The sequence below is a fragment of the Toxotes jaculatrix genome, chromosome 9 (genome assembly GCF_017976425.1).
Source record: "Toxotes jaculatrix isolate fToxJac2 chromosome 9, fToxJac2.pri, whole genome shotgun sequence".
Taxonomy (NCBI): domain Eukaryota; kingdom Metazoa; phylum Chordata; class Actinopteri; family Toxotidae; genus Toxotes; species Toxotes jaculatrix.
Window position 1 is genome coordinate 4,668,569 of NC_054402.1, and position 20,913 is coordinate 4,689,481.

At 41.1% G+C, this 20,913-nt stretch overlaps 1 protein-coding gene and 1 long non-coding RNA gene across 4 annotated transcripts; one reads left to right on the forward strand and one right to left on the reverse strand.

Moving 5' to 3' along the window:
- Window positions 1-1,756: 1,756 nt before the first annotated feature.
- On the reverse strand, window positions 1,757-5,603 carry LOC121187120. Of its 2 annotated transcripts, none has more exons than XR_005894575.1 (3): window positions 5,553-5,603; window positions 2,003-2,044; window positions 1,757-1,862 (listed from the first exon to the last, which is right to left on the reverse strand). It is a non-coding gene; the product is annotated as an uncharacterized LOC121187120 (long non-coding RNA). The 2 variants fall into 2 exon arrangements; XR_005894574.1 differs by lacking the exon at window positions 5,553-5,603 and adding an exon at window positions 3,576-3,695.
- Window positions 4,320-20,694, forward strand: hic1 (hypermethylated in cancer 1). Of its 2 annotated transcripts, none has more exons than XM_041046237.1 (2): window positions 4,320-4,837; window positions 11,386-20,694. In XM_041046237.1, the coding sequence occupies exon 2, from the start codon at window positions 11,403-11,405 to the stop codon at window positions 13,599-13,601; it is 2,199 nt and encodes a 732-aa protein (XP_040902171.1). In that variant the 5' UTR covers window positions 4,320-4,837; window positions 11,386-11,402; the 3' UTR covers window positions 13,602-20,694. The 2 variants fall into 2 exon arrangements, with proteins under 2 accessions (XP_040902171.1, XP_040902169.1); XM_041046235.1 differs by lacking the exon at window positions 4,320-4,837 and adding an exon at window positions 6,459-6,586.
- Window positions 20,695-20,913: the final 219 nt, after the last annotated feature.

A 20,913-nucleotide genomic window follows, 5' to 3' on the forward strand; every position in this document is an offset into this window, starting at 1 on the left:
GGAGGTGAGGGGGCGAGGGGGTGAGAGGGGAATGGCTGCACTGTGTGAGGCTAATGAGGAGAGACCAGGGAGCAGGGACCATGCATCGGACAGCCATGTGCTGCACAGACGCACACTGGACTGGCCTACACACAAACACGCATACAGAAAGATACACACACACGTTTCACCAGTTCATTGATAGCCACACTGCAGGACTAAGCGAACAAGGCCATGCTGGTAAATAAAAGAAAAAAAAAATAAAAAGAACCATGGATCGCACAACTACATGTATGTGAAAGTGGTCACTTTTAGTGGTGATCACGCTGATAATTTTTTCCAGGCTTTGTAGTTTCCCTCTGCTCTACAGAGCATTTTTGTGCCTTTCAGCTCATTGTTTTTGTTTTCTTGCCAGCAGCTTTATTACTTAGATTCACTCTCATCTCTGTTTTTAGCTGCAGCAGGTGGGTGTTAGCTACTAGCTGGTTAACATAGCGGAGCATTTGACAGCTAAAGAGCCAGGCATTTTCCAGAGAAGTTGGTGGACATTAAAAACAGAGCTAAAAGGACAGTGAATATTGCACTTACATTCGACAGGTGGCCAGATACTCCTTTGATGTGGTTGCGGAACTGCTGGACGTGTAAATAAGCAACTATTTGCTAACAAGTTAATCGCATCAACTTGAAAGGTGATAATACAGTCAGTTTTGCATTTACAGCTTGTTTCTGCTGCTGTTATTCAAGCTTTTGGTCTTATGACATGATCTACCTTAATTCCTTAATTTCCTTATTTTCTGTAAAGTGCCCCGAAACAGGAAATTTAAACCTCAAGAATCCCATGACAACTTGGTAAATTCCATCAGCTGAGGACGATTGTGTGATACGATCAAAAGCTCCAGAACAGCTACTATGGACTTGATGGTGAGATTGTTTTGCCAGCTTCTTATAGTCTTTTTCATATGTGTGGTATCATTTATTCTTCTGGCGTGAAATGTCAACTAGTTTAATTCACTTAGAGAGTAAAAGAGAGTAAAACATTAGAGAGTAAAACATGACACTATTTTGCATTTAATATAATAAAAAATTAAATAACTTCAATAGATAATGTTGTGCTCCCCAAATGTTTTCAGCTATCTTGCCTCCATCAGGGTGGTATATTAAAAGATTCAGCCTCTTGTACTTTTTAGTTGAGAGGAGTAGCTTAAAGTTTTGGGAAAGCTTTTTTGATCTCTTGCAGAGAGTTGAGATGAGAAGATCAATACCATTCTCATGAGAGTGGTATTGATCTTCTCATTTAACAAACAAGTATATTTCCGAAATGTCAGACTATTAAGATAATAGATTTGTTAATTTTCAAAGAATCGGTATAATATTTTTGCAAGTTTTATTGTACTTTATCTTTCTCTTGTACATTCACATGCCTAGTTAATGGACTGTGTACACTGAAACTGGAAACAACCTCATATACCACCCTTATGAGGGCAAGATAGCCAAAAATATTTGGGGAATAAAACATGGTATGGTATGAGTGCTCTCAAAACCAGAAACTATTTTGCATTCAAACATGTTTCCCTTTGTGAAAAAAAACTGGATCTGGCTCTAATCATGGCATGATAATTGTCCATCACCAGCAGATGGGTGAACTAGAATAGCGACCAAATGCACACAACAGCTCTGCTCATTCAAATGACATGCCTTGCACGCCTATGCTCTAAAGCTGTCGCAAAACTGCTCATTACAATGAATTAAGAGAGGTCTGTGTGTAAATGTTGAGCCTACCGTTCAATTTTTGGTGGTGAGGGGAATCTGAAGCTGGAGGGGGGTGTGTCTGGTATGGTGGGGCGGTCACAGCAAGCATCTGGAGCTATGTGTGGCCATGTCCACTGGAAAGAAAAAAGGAAAAGAAAGGGGGATGATTGATGAGAAGGAAAGAAAGAAGAGAAAACAAAAGGCCTTGTGTGAGTAGTTGAGAAAAGTGCAGGACATTACACTCAGATGGTCTGTTTCAAGGTGTTAAGATTACCTTTATACTGTCCTGTCTATTGTCCAGTCCTGCTCTGTCTCTCTGTTGGCAGACAGAAACAGAGCAATAATAAAGTGATTGTAATATTTGTCACTCAAAACCTAAACTGAAATGAGGTGGTTTGGACCTTAGAGACATGGTGACCCTGGATCATATCTGCTCACAGATGTCTGAAAAAGTTGGCTACAGCCATTGACGGTATTCACCTCTCATTGTGTTTCCATTTCCACCAAACTTCTGCAAAATATATGTCACGTGCAATACTCACACTTGGAGAAATGTTGGGAAAGGTGTGTGATTTAGAGGGTGACAGCAGACTGCTGAGGGATTTAGCTGTTCAGCCTGCCTTATCTCCAGCTCTGGTTCCTCAAAATGTTGGTCTTTGGGGAAGCAGCTTTGGGATGGGCTCCCTGGGCCGTATTCAGAGCTCAGCTCTCACAGCTTTAATTGAATCATTGCTTACAACCTGCAATTTGGAGGCTTTTTGAGTTCATTAAAAGTTCAGTGTTTCAGGTTTGCTGCACTCCAGATTACGGTATGTTAAACTGTGTTTTGACAGGCTGAAGTTCAATGTCCAGCGCAGGCCTCTGGAGGCTGATTGATTAGTGAGATAAAGTCTGTCTGGGAAGACAACAGCTGTACCCAGAGACACACAAAGAAACAGAAATTTACCAACTCTAGTTTCAAAGTATCTTGCTTTTACAAAAACCTTCTTTCAAGTATGGACTTACATGCCACTATTACAAGCCATATCAAAACCTTTTTATTTACTCGCTATGCACTGATGTTCACTCGCAGAACATTTGTTAATTATTGGTTATGACGCTTTTGTGAGCTATTCACACTCTAGGATTTGACTCTTGAAGCCAGAAAGGCTCATGACATAGATTGACTTGAGTAAAACCTGAATACAAGCTACTTACTGGGGTAAAGAGTAAAGGTATGTTATTACACTAAGTCAGTTTTTTACTTGTATTAATTATTGGTTATGAGGCAATTGTAAGCTCATAGTTACTGCCACTTGCAGATTTCCCTAATTAGTTGGATTATTGCTCTGCAAAGAGCTATTACCTTGAAAATGCATTTTGTAACAGAAACTTTCCATGCAAACCTACAGATGTCTACGTATGTATAATCCATCAGCTAAATGGAATGCAAAAATATTTTTCATTTGCAAATAGCTTCGGTTATTTTGAAAAATAAAAAGCCAATATTTGAAACCCGTAAGATACACAGATAGAGCTAATGATCACATAAATACAAAAGCACCAGTATGATGTTTTTGGCCTGGGCCTGTAAAGGTTAAACAGCACCACCAAGCAAAATATTTTTAAAGGTGTGTAAATTCAAAGAGAAAGAAATTAAGATGTGTAAAAGACATAACCTACTTGGCAAGCAGCATCTGACATCACTATGTGTTTCCCTTGGTGGAAAAAACTATTTTGGACCATGAATTGAAACACGCTGTCACATCCTTGATATAACATATCTATTCTCCCGCAAAGCCCCGAATACATCTCTCTGTGAGGTTATCATCAGTTCATCAAGAGAACATGGAAGTGAGAGACAATACCTTCCTCCACTCCACCAGGCTCTCGGGGTGGCTCGGATCACCTCACTGAAACGGCAGCTCCTTGAACTTGGATAATTTCAAGAGGAAGAGAGGCTGCATGCTTTATGAGATTGTCATCTGCTGTTGTGATCAAAACAAACACGAGCAGGCCTCAGTATGGCAAGTGTTTCACTGGACCACATCGGCTGCCCGTTAATGACCTCAGTGATGGTAAAATAATTAGTTTCGTTTATGTCAACCTGTGGTCTTTCAAAAGACCTCTGAATGACTAAAGAAAGACACTGTAGAGGCCTGTTTGGCACATTAGGTCCAAACACAGTGGATTAAATATGAGTTAGAATTATTGTTTATAGCAAGTTAATGATTCCTGCTAACTGCAGCGTACAGACAGAATAAAAATGTACTTTTTCACTGACACAGAAGCCCATCAGCAGCAGTATACACACTCAGAATTTTTCTTTTTTTGCAGAAGATTTCTCAATTACTTTTATTATATAGACTGAAATAATCCAGCCTGAAGTGGTGGTTATAAACAAAAAAAAAGTCATTTATAGTGCAATGACAGGCTGGAGTACAGCTTATTTACAGTCTAAATAACATTACTGCACTTGCAGGGGTAAAAGTGCCAAAAGTACTTTAAGTGCATTTTGTTGCTTTTGTACTTTTTACTTACTTGTGAAATTGATGCTATAACTTAAGTAAAAGATCTGAATACTCGCTCTATCACTACACATTTTTTGTGAATATGAAGGACATTTATACTTACAGGTTAATTACAACTCACTTTTACGCACCTTTAATTTGCAACGAGGCTGATTTTCTGCATAAACACGTGATCAATATAACGGGTTTATAGGTTACTCTGTTTTCTTATACGGTGCTGACAGATAAGAGGCCATGGCTTTGCTTCCTTTTAATTTGCCCCCAACTCACTGCAGATCCTGTCCACCTTGACAAGGCCAGTGGGACTCACTGCCATTGGGTGTCGCTGTGCGCGCAAAGTCTCCACCGGCAGGTTTTGGTCCGACCGGACCCTAAACACAGTCTGAAGTGTCAGATAGTCTTGTTAACACGTGAGAAATTCAGTGTATGGAAGTGGGCGAAAGAAGGGGAAAACAGGGAGAGAGATAGGGCTGCAAAATTACGCGGAAGAAAAGAGCTTGCGAAAGAGTTGGACCTGGAGGAAACTGCCCGTGATCTCAATGAGGGAATGCCGAAAAGGAGAGCAGACAGGCGGCCAGAGCACCAGACATGAGTTCGAGGTAAGACTGTGATACGGCAGAGAGACAGGGATGCCATCCACGCAGACGTGCGATCGTACACTGTGTCAGAATGAGCAGCGTTTCGTGGACTACAATGATAAGTTTATCCGACTTCAATAAGTTTTCTAATGTATTTTAGTTTTGAGCCGATGCTCCTGGCGCAGCTTGTACTGACGGAGACTGAACATCTGGATCATATGGTCATGTCCGGCCTAAGGCTTATCTGATATACGATAACTTCGGCTGTATTAGAAGTTTTTGTTTTAAAATACTTAACGCTTTTATTTGCATATTTAAATTATCCAACTCACTGGATGTCTTGTGAAGACGATTTTCAGTACAAGATGTTTGGCGTAAAGAAAGAAATACGCTTACATTTTTATAAAAGCCACATAAAATAAGTAATATTAATTTTAATTAAAAAAAAAAAGACTAGGATGACTTTATAGTTCTCCAGCAGGAAGTGGAATATATAGTGAAAAAAAACAACTTGGGAATCAATTCATTTAATGACAACACACAGTGCATAGCGGGCTTTATGTTATGGCACACAGCTGCGTTCTTTGATTATTTATCAAAAGATTATTTTGACATCAGTTGCTCATGGAGAAAAATGTCCATTTTTTTTAAAGTAACCAGGCACATTATTTAAATATAGCCGTAAAAGGCCCTTATGCCCTTGTGTTGCCAATTTTCAGAAGATACAGTCACTCACCCTGGCTTGTTGAATCCAGGTGATGGGTGGGAGCCTTTTACTGCATTACCTGAGAGAGAGAGAGAGAGAGAGAGAGAGAGAGAGAGAGAGAGAGAGAGAGAGAGAGAGAGAGATTTTAAAGTGTTTAAAGTGGTTTATCAAACCTCCCTTTACTTTCCACTTAGCTTATTGCTTATTGTCCTCTTTAAGTGAAGCCAGCGGGGCTCTTAACGCTCCAGATTTTCTCAGGGGAGGTCTGCAGGGAAGGTGAAAGACATCATTTACTGTTTTTTTCTACGGTTACATAATACCAACAGATTCCTAAAGCGCACAAAACGACAAACATAAAATGAGATTGAATTTGATTTAATTTTGGTTTTTGAGGGAAGTCTACTTCCTTGAAGGTTCTTGACGCGAAAAGCTTTAACAGCTCTTGATGTAACCGGTTATTTCCATCATTAAACTCTTCTCCAAAGTTTCAGTGGGCTGACTGATCATAAATATGGAACATATATATCTGTGTATACAATAGCTGCCTGTCTCTTTAAGACGATGTGTTGAGAAGTTCAAGTCGGGGTCACTTGAAGTTCCTGCCCTCGATTTTACCTTTTAGTTTTATTATAGACTGACATCACACGGGGCGCTAAAACACTTAAGGCGCATAGAGGCTCCATTATCATCCCGGTGCGCGTTATTGCTCCGACTCAAAAATAGCTAAGGAAATTACTAGAAAAAAAAAATAGGAGGAAACTGATGCTGGTCTAAGCACGTATTTTTTATAGGAGGGGATGAGAAAGAGGGGAGAGGAGGGGCAGAAAGACAGAGAAAGAGGGAGAGGGAGGAAAGTGGGTGGGAGGACGGACCTAAGGAGCGACAAGAAATTCATATCAATTAATAATCATAAAAAAAGAGCTGGCAGACGCACTCGGAAAACTGGCATGGTTTGTTGGAGGCTGGCAGTTCAAAGCTGAAACGTCAGATATGACTCCTAGAGACTGCTGAGATGATCATTAAGGGAGACTTAGATCGGATGGCAGAAGACATCGGGCATGCAGGTAAGAGCTGATACGCTGCACACAGGCACCCAAACAAGAAGAGGGGAAGGATGACCTTTAGGTTTTTATTCATCGAACCGTACAGTGTATACTGTCAGAAAGAAAATAGGTATTATTTTGTTTAATCATTGAAATATTAATAGATCGCACTTTAGGTCATGCAGCCTTCTATCTTGTTTTTCTTTAAATTCAAGTCTAATTTTAATGTCGACGAAAAGTCTTCGCTTATTCTTTTTTTCCGCATAAAATTCGATTTGGTTAAAAACATTCAAATTTTTGCTCTTCCAAATCATTATACACAGAACAGTCACAGACAGCAAAAATGGAATAAAAAACTCCCAGTACAAAACTAGGTAAGTCTACAAAATCTGATTTTTAAACGTGATTTTTAAAAAAAATATCTGACCTTCTAGTTTCATTTTTTCACTTTTTGTTTTAAACTAAGATTTATTGTAAAAGTTAAAGGGAGTATCGACTCCTGTTAAAAGGGAACTTCAGCTTATTTAATAATGCTGTTATAGACTTAAAAAGGAAGTTACAGCAAAATCATAAAGTCCCTATTCGACGTTGTAAAATAGGCCCATCATTGTGGGTAATAATGTCACCACTGAGTTCAGGAGAACAGACACACTACAGAATATTATAGGAACATTTTTTGGGGTGGGGGTGGGGAGGGGTGGGGGCTTTTTAGTGTATGAATTTCAGGTTTCCTTTATAAAAGCCGAGATTTTACATAGCTCCATGAAAGAGATGCTTCTGAGTGCTGTTGACAGGTCCAAAGGCGGAAAGAGTGGGTATAAGAAACAGCTGTCTGATACACCTTAAAGTACAGTGAGCTGAAAACGGTCTGTTTCTGGAGGTGATTTAAGGCTCTTTGACGGAGATAAGGAGAGGTAAAAAGGATGAGGCGCTGCAGCGGCGCAGAGAGATGGATTCACTCGTGGTTCGGTTTTACTGTAGCCCACAATATGTGAGACAGAGACAGAGAGGACCGCGGCGACACACCGGGCCAGGAAACTGCTTCATGCTTTGCCTGCAGAACGGGACTTGGAGTACTCAGATATTAGGCAGTGACATTAAACCGAGTCCTGAACTTCAGATCTCGCTCCTTAATAAAACGGGACAAATGCAAATATATATATATATATATTTCGTGCAGTAAATTTTATTCAATTTCGCAATAAATGTATGCTCTGTCGCCAATCAGTGCTCAGGAGAATAAATCATGAAGTAAGTCATGCAAATGAAATTAATAAAAATGGAGCAATCTGTTGTAAAACCTGCACAAAATTAAATGATTATAAACCGAAACGGTCACTTTAACCTGCTAATACTGCAATAAAAGTGGCGATTATTATAATATCAATGTGATAATACATGAACTCATACATGATCTTTAAATAAACTGTTATCTCGGTTCACATTAAGATTAAGACGTTGTGCGTTACTCTCATTCCTCTAGCTTTTTTTTTTTTTTTTTTAATTAATGTGTGATGATTTTTAGATTCGCAGTTACAGCGATCAGACGGGAAACTGACGCTGAGTCTCCATAGTGTTTGCTGACCTGACTAAAACTCAGCTTATTCACTTATTCACATGTGCATGTGCTCCATCTGCGCTTCAGGGTGCGCTTAAATGTAAATCTCACCGCCTGTTGTTTCATGCGTGTAAAACTCCTCAGTTTCTGGCCTGTATTTGACTCTTGTGACTCACAGAAATAACAGAAAAATAAATTAGTTTGGATTGAAGTCATATAAAATTACATATATTATCTTCTTGCAAGTTTACACTGACTTTGTCCTGCAGTGTTGCCTCATAAATTGAACATAGACTATATGAACATGGTCAAATGGGCACTAAAATAAACAAGGCAACATGAGCATTGCAGCAGCAAATTGAAGTGAAAGGAAATATAATGTCAAGACAATGTTTTAAGCAGCTGTCTGGAGTGTTTATGTGATTGAGGCTGAATGTAGAGGTAGGAAGTTTAGTCTCCCCCTCACCCCAAACCACAAAAATGACAAAACAGACAAAACACAGGAACAATGAATATTAATCTAATGCAAATAACGGAATGCCATTGCCGTAAACTACATCGTCATCATTTAAGTTTCTTCAGCTTGTTGACGGGTCATTAAAAGGAGGGCTGTCAGATAAAAACAGCCCTGCATCCCAGAGGGACTAGAGTTACCTTCTCTCAGGCGTCTGTGACTGTGTGTGCAACCTTGAGAAATGATTTAATTTAGCCTGTTTAACATAAACCAACAAAACAGACTGCAGTGCAACTGTTTTGAATGTGTTTACAAGAATATTTTATATATAGCAGACTTGATTTAAGATGTGCTCTCTGACTAAATATCATTGCAATCATAGCTGCCTTCCTAACAGGATGCAGTCAGCTTACACATGCCCTCCAGATCAAGAGTTTTCTAAAACATGTTTTACTGTTTCCTTTCACTTTTTGTCATCAAACAGTGAGCTCTCCTATTTATAAAGGCAAGTTGTAAACCTTCAAAAGACTCATTATGAGAAAAGGGATTCTTGTTGTGTTGATGGGAAACCCACAGCCACCTTGACAGTTGTTACCACAACACCTTACCACACTAAAATAATTTGTTCAACACTTCGCAGGTGCTCAGAAATGTTGCTTTTTGCATGGCATTTTTTTCTATCATGAAAGAGTTTATAAAATTTGCAAAATGTAGATTTAAATGAATCATACACTGTAATAAAAAAAAAGGCTGTGTTTACAAATCAGGATATAAAGAAGGTTTAATTTTCCATCATGCTTCGTGATGCACTTGAACTGTGTCGTATAATACGCTGCTGTGGACCACATTCAGACAACACGTCACCATGCGTCGCACAGTAACCAGCAACGGTAACAGTAAGCTGAGCAACCCTTAATACAATGGAGACTCTGCAGAAGATCAGCAAGTTATGGAAATTGCTTGGCCTATTCCTCATATGACACTCATTTCTAAACATGTTTGATGTGACCGACGTTGAAATTTGTAGTAAAGTATGACCGTTGAATAATCAAAGCTAGACAGAAACCAGAAATGGAAACACTTTAGATGACAACTGGGGACATGATGGAGCGTAAATCCAGGGTAAACCTGCCATACCTGCTTTTTTATTCATAATCTTTCTTTTCCTTTTTTTTTTTTTAAAGATATTTATGACCAGATAATAACATAGGTCATGCATATAGATACGAGGACAGAACTTCTTAAAATAAAAATCAAAAACGAACCAAAAAATTATTACACTTAAGATTATTTTTCTTCCACATTGATGGCCGTTCACCATATGATCACCAGCTGGATGTCATACTTGCAGTAACTTTTCATTTTCCACTTCAGCAGTGATAATGATGCTGCCTCATGCTGAACATGCATCTACAAAAATACACAGCTAAAATTGTACCAGGGAGCGACCTTGACTTTTTGTAATACACAGTTTTAGCGGCAGTGCGTTGATAGACAAAAAGAGACATGATTTTTTTAGTTAAGGATTCTCCAGAATTCCTAATAAAACCACTTGTCAGGCTTTTCTGAAAATTCGTACTTCCTTATTCTTGTGCTGAGTGAGTACACTGAATGAAATAAACAAGAAGTGAATGAGCTGGTGTCAGGAAGACCGTGATCAGACAGATGACATGATATTTATTTAGTTGCTTGTTTCCCATCAGTGAGACTAAGCCCTTAGGGACAGTTTGAGACGGTTAATCTAAGTAAACTATCCTCAGATGCCACTGATTGAACAATACATGGTCTTTCATGCCTGCAGCTTATATAGTTTATTTTAAGCTTGATGGAACAATTAGTGTTGATATTTAAGTGTGTGTGAATGTGTGTGCATACGTGTGTGTATGTGTGTGCGTACGTGTGCGTATGTGTGTGTGCATTAGATTCCTGGAGCTCATCTCAACGTAAAGTTCTGAATCATCTAAGGCTGATTTACATCCTGCATGCTCAGTGTTCCTTATATGACTGGACAGACAGGGGAGCTGAAAGTCCTATCTTTTTTTGGATGTGTCCTTCCCCCCACAGGTTTATACCTGCTGTTCATCATAATTGTGAAACATTCATCTCTTGCTTTGTTTAAAACTCTGCACACCACTTCTGGAATACTTTATCAGGAAGCCAGCAGTTACAAAATATATATCTGCGGTTTTCTGACTTTACTTCTTTTTCTCGCTGCAGAGGAAGTGAATGCATAGACTTGAATTTCTGATGATGAGAAAACCATTGCAGCTGCTCACCTTTAGCAAAGGTTCGTTTTTACTGAGTGGCCTCTGTGTGCACTTTCTACACATACATTAGGCACTCTGCACACGTTCCATCGAGTGGAAACGATGAATTAAACATGATTATGTAAATATTTAATTGTAAATTAAATAGTAAACAAGATAACAATATTAAGTAATAAATCTAATTATGAATTTGCATAAAATGCAGATAAAGTAAGTGGTGTTATGTTTAAAAAGAAAAATTGTTATCAATGAATTAATTCTAATAAATGTATCCCCATGCAAAGGCCATTTTTTTCTCTGTATTACAACTGTACTACAGTTTTATGACTTTTTGTTTTTGTTGGCTATTTAATTTTTTGACACTTAAACCTCTCAAATATATTCTAATATAGTCTGATGTGTAAATCATAACTTTTCGTGGATTCCTTATAAATACATAAATAACAATAACTGTGGTGTGGAAAATTACACAGTGTTTTGTGTTTTTGTGGCTTGAAAGGCTGACTGCTGCATGACTTTTTACAGATATCTGTTGTTGCAGGTGGCGGACTGAAGACGATGCTGGATGCCATGGAAGTTCCAAGTCATGCTAGGGATCTCCTCCTGCAACTCAACAGCCAGCGCACCAAGGGCTTCCTGTGTGATGTTATCATTGTGGTGCAGAACGCCCTTTTCAGAGCTCACAAGAACATTCTGGCTGCCAGCAGCCTCTACTTGAAATCTCTGGTGGTCCATGACAATCTCATCAACCTCGACCACGAGATGGTGAGTCCAGGGGTCTTCAGGGTCATTCTGGACTACATCTACACGGGCCGCCTTACTGAGGGAGACCCCACTTCTCCCACTGAACCCAATCTAGGGGCTGTCTTGGCAGCAGCCAGCTACCTGCAGCTGCTTGATCTAGTGGCTTTGTGCAAAAAGAAGATGAAAAGACATGGCAAGTACCCTCCACGTCCAGGTCCTGCATTTCTGCCCTACCCAAAAATGGGACCCAATAATATGGGATTAGGGAGCGGTGGCAGGTATAGGGTTCCTACTCCTGTCATTCAGCCCTGCCCTCCAGGAGGAATTGCACCCCGGGCACCATCACTAGAGGAGCTAGTTCCACGTCAACTAGCCATCCATGCTGGGGAACTGTATGCCCCCACCTCCGCCCAGGGCACTCAGGTGTTCCCGCCCCTGCAATCAGTTCTGCCTGGCCGGCTTGGCCACTCAGCCCACCCTGAGAGGAACTGCTCCCCCAACTATGGCCTTGATCTCTCCAAGAAAAGCCCCAACTCCCAGTCTCAGCACACACCCTGCCAGTCCCATCTGGCAAACACTCACAATGATGAGGAGAGAGACGAGACTCTGAGCGGCCGCACTAGCCCCATGCAGGGGACGAATGGCAGGGCCTTCCCCTCTGAAAAAATGGAGTCAACCGACAAGACAGCCTCCCTCAGTCCTCCACCTTTCCCCCATCTCAACCAGCCTCTTGGTCCACACCCTCCACACCTGCGCTGCTCAGGCTCCCAGGGCACAGATCGCTACCCATGCCCCACCAGCCCTGACACCCCCACGGAAAGTGGAGAGGCAGGCAGGGAAATGGGCAACATCTACCGCTGGGTGAAACATGAGCCACTGTCCTATGCAGGTGAAGATGAAGATGAGGAAGAGGACGAGGATGAGGGGGGTGAAAATGGAGACCAGCATCATAACCACCACAAGGCTGGGGAGGAGAGTGAGGGAGCAGATGACAAGAGCGGGTCAGGCACAGAGGAGACAGGCAGCAGTGAAGGCCGTCCCTCCCCTCCCGGACCAATGGGGAGGTTCCACATGCGTTATGAGCCAGAGAGCTTCGGGGACAATCTGTATGTCTGCATTCCTTGTGACAAAGGCTTCCCAAGCTCAGAGCAGCTCAATGCACACGTGGAGACACACACAGAAGAGGAGCTGTACGGCAACTCTGGTGGGGAGATGGGAAACAGCAATAACAGCAGCACCAAAAACATGAGCAGTAATACAAATGGCTATGGGAGCCTGAACAGCAGCAACAGCTTGAACAGTCTGTCCCATCTGGAGACCAAATCGAGCCAGGGGCTGAATTCAGGTGGCATCGGGGAGATGATCCGACCCTACCGCTGTTCCACCTGCGAGAAGTCCTACAAAGATCCAGCCACTTTGAGACAGCATGAGAAGACCCACTGGCTGACACGGCCATACCCTTGCAGCATCTGTGGCAAGAAGTTCACGCAGCGTGGTACTATGACGCGCCACATGCGTAGCCACCTGGGCCTTAAACCTTTCGCCTGCGACTCCTGTGGCATGCGCTTCACCCGCCAGTATCGCCTCACTGAGCACATGCGCATCCACTCTGGGGAGAAGCCCTATGAATGTCAAGTGTGTGGGGGAAAGTTTGCCCAGCAGCGCAACCTCATTAGCCACATGAAGATGCACAGTAGTGGTGGGGCTGGAGGGGGCCTGACCACAGATGGGAAACTGAAGCTGGACTTTGCAGAGGGCATCTATCCCCTGAGTAAATACACAGCAGAGCACCTGGGGCTGAAGCAGGAGAAGGCCAGTGAACTTCTCATCCAAGCCCAGCAGCAACTGGTAGCTGATGCAAAGGTCATGGAGAGCCTCTACCCACTGTCCAAACTGGCTGCGGAGCACCTGGGCCTCTCCCACGACAAGATGGATGTCTTGGGCCAACCTCTGCCCCCTCCCCCACAGGCCCTGTCTGAAACCCGCACCATTGACCGCTACTCACCCAGCTAAGGCCCGTATAAATGTCAGTCACCAGTAGGTGTGTGTGCACACACAACTTGCAGTATTCTAAAGCCATTCACCTCAACTCAGTATCTCCTCTGCACCTCAGACTCAGGCCAAAAGGAATTGGTCTGCTAATGCACACCAAAATGTGTAGACTGTAAGTGCCTTTCTATGCATCTAATGTATCCTAAAGTGCTCCTTCATAAAGGAGGTCTGTGCTATTCCACGACCAAGGGACACTCACTCAAAGAAGTACAGTATTTATGTACAGTGTATGCAAACATTTTTTTAAATTTCAGCCATTGAGCCAAAGTGACAAATTGAAAGCCAAAATGAAATTGTTTTATTTATTTTTGTATCATGGTGAAATCCAAAGAGAAACTGTTGCAAGGAAATATTGCAATCAGACCCTAAACCTGTGTACTATTAAGTGTCATCTGTGTACAAGAAATGAAAAAGCACATAAGGACTAAGATTCAGGGTTTGTGTCCAGACCTGAGCGGAACTTTTATCAAATGAATAAGCCAACTCTTCTGGACTTTAAAGTAATGGGAGGATATATTTTTGCTTTTTTTTTTTTTTTTTCCTTTTCTGTTTTTGGGGTACTGGACAATTTATGTATCTCACCTTCCAGCTTCTTCCCCATCATGTCCCTGCTTCCCAAGTCGCAAGGAAACTGAACAATAAGAGCAGTGGCTTCAGCATTTCGGTAAAGTCTCCTCTGCTTACTTTTCTCCACATTTTTTTTAAGAGTAACCCACTCCTCTGCATATTTGTGCGGATAAAGGCTCATGCTATTTGAAGGTAATGGTAGCTTAATCAGCCTTACCCTCAGTGTGTAACCCTTCTTGAGCAAAGATTTACTTTGCATTTTGACTAACATCCCTCAGCCTTCAGTCGTTATTGAGATGCAGTAAGCACAGCCCTGTGATCTCATAACTGGGACATGATTGCACATACCCAACTGATGACACACTAATCCCTGTTCACGATGAGTGTAGCCTCATCTCATGGTGTAGACGAAGCATGGGTGTTGCCTCTGACATTGTGTAATATTTACAAATGCAGCCGAGGCAGGCAGCAGAGGCATGGACCAGGTCAGAATTAGCGACACAGAAATCTGTCATTTACTGTCAAGAGCAATTACTCCATTCACAGCAGCCTGATGATTAATTGTGGAGCGGCAGTAGTCAAATGCTGCATTGGACGCTGCTCTGCTCCACTGTCCGACCTCTCATTTGACCTCCCTCCCCTGTAGTCTGTTGTCTGGGAGCCCTGCTACTGTTGACAGGCCAAAGTGAGTTCCGCACTCAGCCCTTTGCCTTAAAAGTGCTCCACACACCACACGCATATACACTCCTCCTCCACACACACATAGCAAGCTGCTAATCTGTCAGTCATATGAACATAAGAAGGGGTTTGTGGGTCCTCCCTGGAAGCCAACGGCTGAACAGCACACCCCAGCTGCTGTGGCTCAGTAATCCCTGTGAAATCTCACTTTCTTCTGGACAATTCGCACTGCTTGCCGGCATGATGTCCCATTTCATGCCTGCCATCTTACCCCTCTGATCCACTTATTAACATCATATCCAAGCCTAGCAAATGTCTCCCGGCCTCTCCTCCTTTCCCCGCTGGTATCAAACGCGGAAACAAAGAATGACATATTTCTGTGTTGGCTGACCAGCAGTTCCTCCAGCTTGAAAACAAAAGAGCACTTAAAGGTTGCGGGTTGAAGGCACATTCTTGTCTTTGAATGTTTATTCCAAAGAACATGCTGCCCTTTTCTCATTTTTATTTTTCCACTTTTACTGGTCCTTGATTCAGATTAGAAATGTCTGACCACTATAGTGCCAATGCCAACCTCAGTGGGTGAATGTGAAGACTAAAGCCATAAATACACTGTGATAGACGTAGTGAATCTTAAAGGCTTAAAAAAAAACAAAACATAGACAATGTGCCTGACTTTTGGGATTGTTTTTTTTTTTTTTTTTTTTTTTAATGTAACAGTAATTTAAGGGCTTCTTTTCTGTAGCATATGATCATATCAAACATGTTGTTTCCTGTCACTTACTTTTCTTTACTTCATTTTGATTTGAACTGAACGCAGTGCACGTGAAAACTGGTGCTTACCTCAGGACTGAACCCAGCATGGGGATGCTAAGCTTTAGTAAACCTTCAAATAACAATGTCATCACACATACACAGACACACATGCACACATTCACACACACTTTTTTTTTTTTTTTTTAGTTTTCTTATTAACAGGGCCGTGGTCCTGTGTTAAACCTGTGGTTATTTCTGTGTTTATAAATTTCTTGTTACAGTTTTATGGTGGTGAGATAACATGTGATATTAACATTTCTGTTTTTATTTTTACTATGCGGTATACATTTTCTATTGTGTTGTCCTCAAAGAGGCTTGTGTCGGTCTGACCTGTTCCCCTGTTGTAACATAAGGCAAAGTTATTTTGGTAGTATCGTAACTGGCTGTGAATCTCTGAACCACACTTTAGTGAGCATGATGGCATTGGTCTTTGGTTTCGCCCACACAAACAGGAAAGACTAGGTGGTGAGTGTAGTGTTTTGCCTATGAGACATTATGTATTAACAGTAACTCTCTAAACAGACAAGCAGTGGCTTTTCTGGGCAAGTAGGAAAATTACCTCCATATTGGTAGATCCGTTTTCTCCAGAGGTTGGTGAACTTTCGACGAGAGTCGGAATGAGGCCGTGCATGCACACAAACACACAGGAAGCCTGCTTGTCTTCGTTGATGCTTCGAGTGTTGGGACTCTGTTGTTAAGATCTGTAACAAAAAACAAAAACAAAGAACAGTTTAAATTAAACATTATTAACAGAAGGAACTTGGTCCACGAACATGTGCATACGTGTTAAAAACATAGGAACATGCGGATGTCGGTCGTGGGAATTTCAGTCCCCTCACTCCCTCACATTCACTAGTTTAAATGAAAATCCGTCTCCTCTTTTCCCTGCTTTACGCCATTAAAACAACATTAATTGTTTCCACTGTCACTTCAAATCTGTGCAGGAGGGAAGAGCAAGATAATGCCTGAACATTTATGTAGGATGTGCACTGTTTGAAATTTGCCTCATTGCATTAATGTGTGTGACAGACAGAGGGGGAAGGCTGTGTATCTATAGAAAGGGGAAACATTTTCTTGTCTGTTTGTGTGTCACTATTCTATTTGAGCATATAAGGGGGCTGTTAATGCATGTCCTGGGAATAGGGCTGGTGTGAAGGAGAAGAGCTGAGGAGCAGGAAGTGAACTTTTGGCTGGCGTGTTGTGTTGAGCAGGATGTGCCCTGTGTTTCTGCTCAGAGGCAGATAGAGAGACGGAGAATAGGGAGGGAGAGGAGCAGGGAGAGCGCAGCAGGGTGGACACGAGCCATTGTCTCAGTATGAAAGCCTGTTCGTACTTCTAAAACTCTCCATTCAGAAAACAAGTAGACTGTATCTTCTCTTTTCCTTCCCCTTTTTGCTCTTTGGGAATAAACCTCTGCTCAGCATCACGATGATACGACATTGTGGCCTTTAAAGAGCTGCACAGTGAGGAAGCCATTCAGACATTTTGTTACAATTTGAGGATGTTGTGGATTAATTTTTTTGGCATCCTTTTGGTCACAGGAATTCATTACAGCATTTTCCCCACATTATGTCCACATTTTGAATGTTTTAAAAAAAATTGGGACAGGGCTGATCAATAGGAAGGGCATAGAAACTGCAGTGTAAATCATAATTAAAAAATTGGCAGTGTTTCTTTTGCTCTGTGGTTGATTCTGTTAGTAAAATTAGAAGAGTCTTGTTTCAATTTACTGGCGTAGCCACTCACCCCATGGGGTTTTATGCCATATGCCTTTGTTAATGTTATTTATACGACACGTCAACTCAGAAAACCTCTCATTGCCACCAGAGTGGTTTAGATGAAGATGTTTTGAAAGTAATAAAGCTAGACATTTAAAGCAATTAGTTACATTAATTAATATTATGAGAGTGAATGAATACAAGTATAACTGAGTGCAGTCAGACAAACCACTAACTATGAGATGTGGGTTGATCCTTTTATTTTATTTTATTTTTTAGGCCATTTCATTCCTTTTTAATGTAATGGCAACCATCCCAGGCCTGTAACTTTTCTAACACTAACAATGTAGAAGTAAAAACGGTCTGAATGAGTTCCAACAGCTCCGTGTAGACCAAAAAAGGGGTTTGGTTTAATGTAAAAAAATGCAAAGTATGTCTTTAAGCTTTCTACCAGCGGCAGCAGGCCGAGGTCACCTATGTGACTGACAAGCTGAATAGTCATGACCTGCAATCATGCCGCTGTTTGACATTTATTGTGTTTCACGCTGTGTGCCAAAAGGACTGAAGCACTTAGCAGACATCGCAAACAAAACTCAGCAACAGTCTTTGTAGTTTCCACGGGTTGCATTGTCAATCTGAGCCTCTGACCAACTTTGACTTTGCCTTGTTATGAAAGCCATAATCTGTGTGGCTAATCATGAGAGCAGAGCACAGACATGCCACTATTGTCCAGTGTACATATTTCTTTTTATGAGGACTCATGTTTAAATGTGAGCTACAGCCAAATATTATCAGTAGTCAAGCCTTATTTTGGCAATAAACTGATCCTTGAGTCAACCAATACAAATGTGCCTTCAGTAGAACAAGCATTTAGTGATTTTGCAATAATTTGTATGAGCGCATGTGTGTGTGTATGTGTTTAGGTTTTCTAACGTGTCCACATAGTGCACCTGTCCATCTACATGTCTGAACGCCTTTCCCACAGTGTAGCAGGGTGAAGTACAAGGGAGAGATCTGACACTTTCAAGGGTCTTTATTACAAGCAGCTGCTTTAGATTTATTTCCCCGAACTGCACTTTTCTGGAAAAATCATTGTATTGTGATTTTTTATTACTCTTATGATCCCCTAGAAGTCCCACAATTGCCTTTCCTCTGGCACTTTGCTTCCTTCGCTTTCCTCCTCTTCCTCCCTCCAGTGCAGAGCTTGGCCACACTTGTTCACCGCCCTTGTTACCTCAAAGCACAGCTTTCCTCCTCACCTCTCTGTCCCTTCTCTCTTCTTACACTCAACGCAAACCGCTGACCCACAGCGCCCGCTGCCTCCCCCCTCTCCCGTGATCCACTTACTTCCAGCTGTTTTTCATGCTGAAGAAGACAGTTGTCTAAATGTTTATGTGAAGAGCTACTTTCTTTTTCTTTAAGCCCTGATCAATTTCCAAAATGAACTTTGTGGCATGTGTTAAAATACAGCAGATGATGGGCCAAATAAAAAAAGTCTGACATCGTTATTGTATTCTGATCCCCAAGCCAAGAAACGGCTTACAAAGGGGAGATTAAAGACAGCATATCGTTGTAGAGGAAATGCAGAATAATGTGAGGGGAAATGTTCAGGGGAAAATATGCTCAGAAAGATGCCAGTAAAGTAAACATGTATGAAATTGCACAATTGAGCTGGGCCTCGGCTGCGCCAGCCAAGTCATGCGCTGAGATGGAGGGAACAAGTAAGGGAGAAGGGTTGAGAGGAAAAGAACCAGAAACAGAGAGAAAAATAGCTTGTGCTTGATAGTCCTAACCTTCAGTAAATAACAAAGGAAAACTGGTTGCCTTGTGTGTTCTGTCAGCTCACTCTATTTCATTTTCCTCTGCAAGGAAATTATCTTGTGAGGAAATTAAGGTTTTTTTTTCCCCTTTCATTGTTAATTTCTGCAGGTCATTGCCAATTTTTTTTTAATGTTCATGTCAGCATGCCCTCTGAGATGTCATCCTCTTTCCAGACCTTACAATTATCACCCAATCAGCACATGACCCACAGTAGGCTCTTTGTAGTTGAATAGGGAAGGGGGTTCTGGCTGCCCATGTCCTCCTCCTGCATCTGTTTAGCTTGGATCGCTGTTTCTTTCTCTACCTTGGACAAGACAAGACAGACTAAGTGGACTTTGGCTTGAATCTTTGTGTTTACAGTGTACAACCTCTGCTCCAGAAGTTTAAATTCAAAGGCAAACAAAGAGCAAGGACAAAACAAGCGGGAATTTGGAAGAGTGAAAGTTGGTCAGGGAGAAGATTTGATTGTATATCTGTATATCACACGCACTCACTCCCACACACACACACACACACACACACACACACACACACACACACACACACACACACACACACACACACACACACACACACACACACACACACACACACACACAGCTGGATGGCAGACTGCTGCTTCAGATTAGGTCAGATTTAATTAGGTTGCCCTGCTCCGTTTGGAGTGTCGCTTCTTGTAGAAAAACCCATTATTAAAGAAAAGGCGATTCCACTGACGCCTTCCACCCAACACACACTGAAACCTGTGCCAAAATGTTACAGAGCCTCAGGGTCCTCACACGCACATGCACACCAAGACACACACACACACACAAAAGCATCTACTCTGGTTTTGGAAAAAGGTTTTGTGTAGAAATGATGGATTATGATCTAATGAAGATCACAGTGACGTTTTTAGGTGGTTGTACTCGACTGGTTGTGGTTCAGGGATAAGGAAGTTCAACAGTAACACAAACTGCCACGCAGACAGTAGTAGCTACAGATAGTAGGGAAAAAAAATACATACATCACAAATTTACAATGGAGATTAGATTTTTTCAGAGGAAGACAGAGTCTTATTTCAGCAGGCATGAAGCAGATGTTCGTGAAACATCAAAAATGTCCAGTGTTTCATTTTGTGGTTTTACAACAGTTTATACCATTAAAACAATTAAAAGCAATACATTAAACCAAACAGTATTTTTGCATTTTCTGCATTTCATGTCAATATTGATCTTACTTTGCTTTAGTGAAATGAATGTATTTATTGCATGTCAAAATGTTTTATAGTTAATTTTTTTTTTTTGTAAATTTCAATTGTGGGTTTTTATGATAATTTCATTTAATTATGGTGTCTTGATTAAATCATGTTGATAAGGCTTTTATTTTTTTTAAAAGCCAATGTGAAAAATGTCATGTTTCTTTGTTTGTTACTATACTCAAAATCAACTTGGCAATAAAATGAATTGCATAATGGATTCATGATGACATGTGTCAAATTATTTAATTATTAATTATTATTATTATTTTGCACATTCAAGTCATATACATATATGACAAATAAATATACATAATAATAATACACAAATTAAATTTTATGATATAGAAACATCCTTCAAATATATATTTTTAGATATGATTGATCAATATTAATATGAATCTATATTTTCTTGAATTTAATTACAATAGATTCACCC

Excerpts from the sequence above, each read along its gene's own strand:
- hic1 (XM_041046235.1), top strand. The coding sequence starts at position 6,535 with ATGATCATTAAGGGAGACTTAGATCGGATGGCAGAAGACATCGGGCAT. Across the intron at positions 6,587-11,385 it reads AGAAGACATCGGGCATGCAG|GTGGCGGACTGAAGACGATG; the intron begins GTAAGAGCTGAT and ends CTGTTGTTGCAG.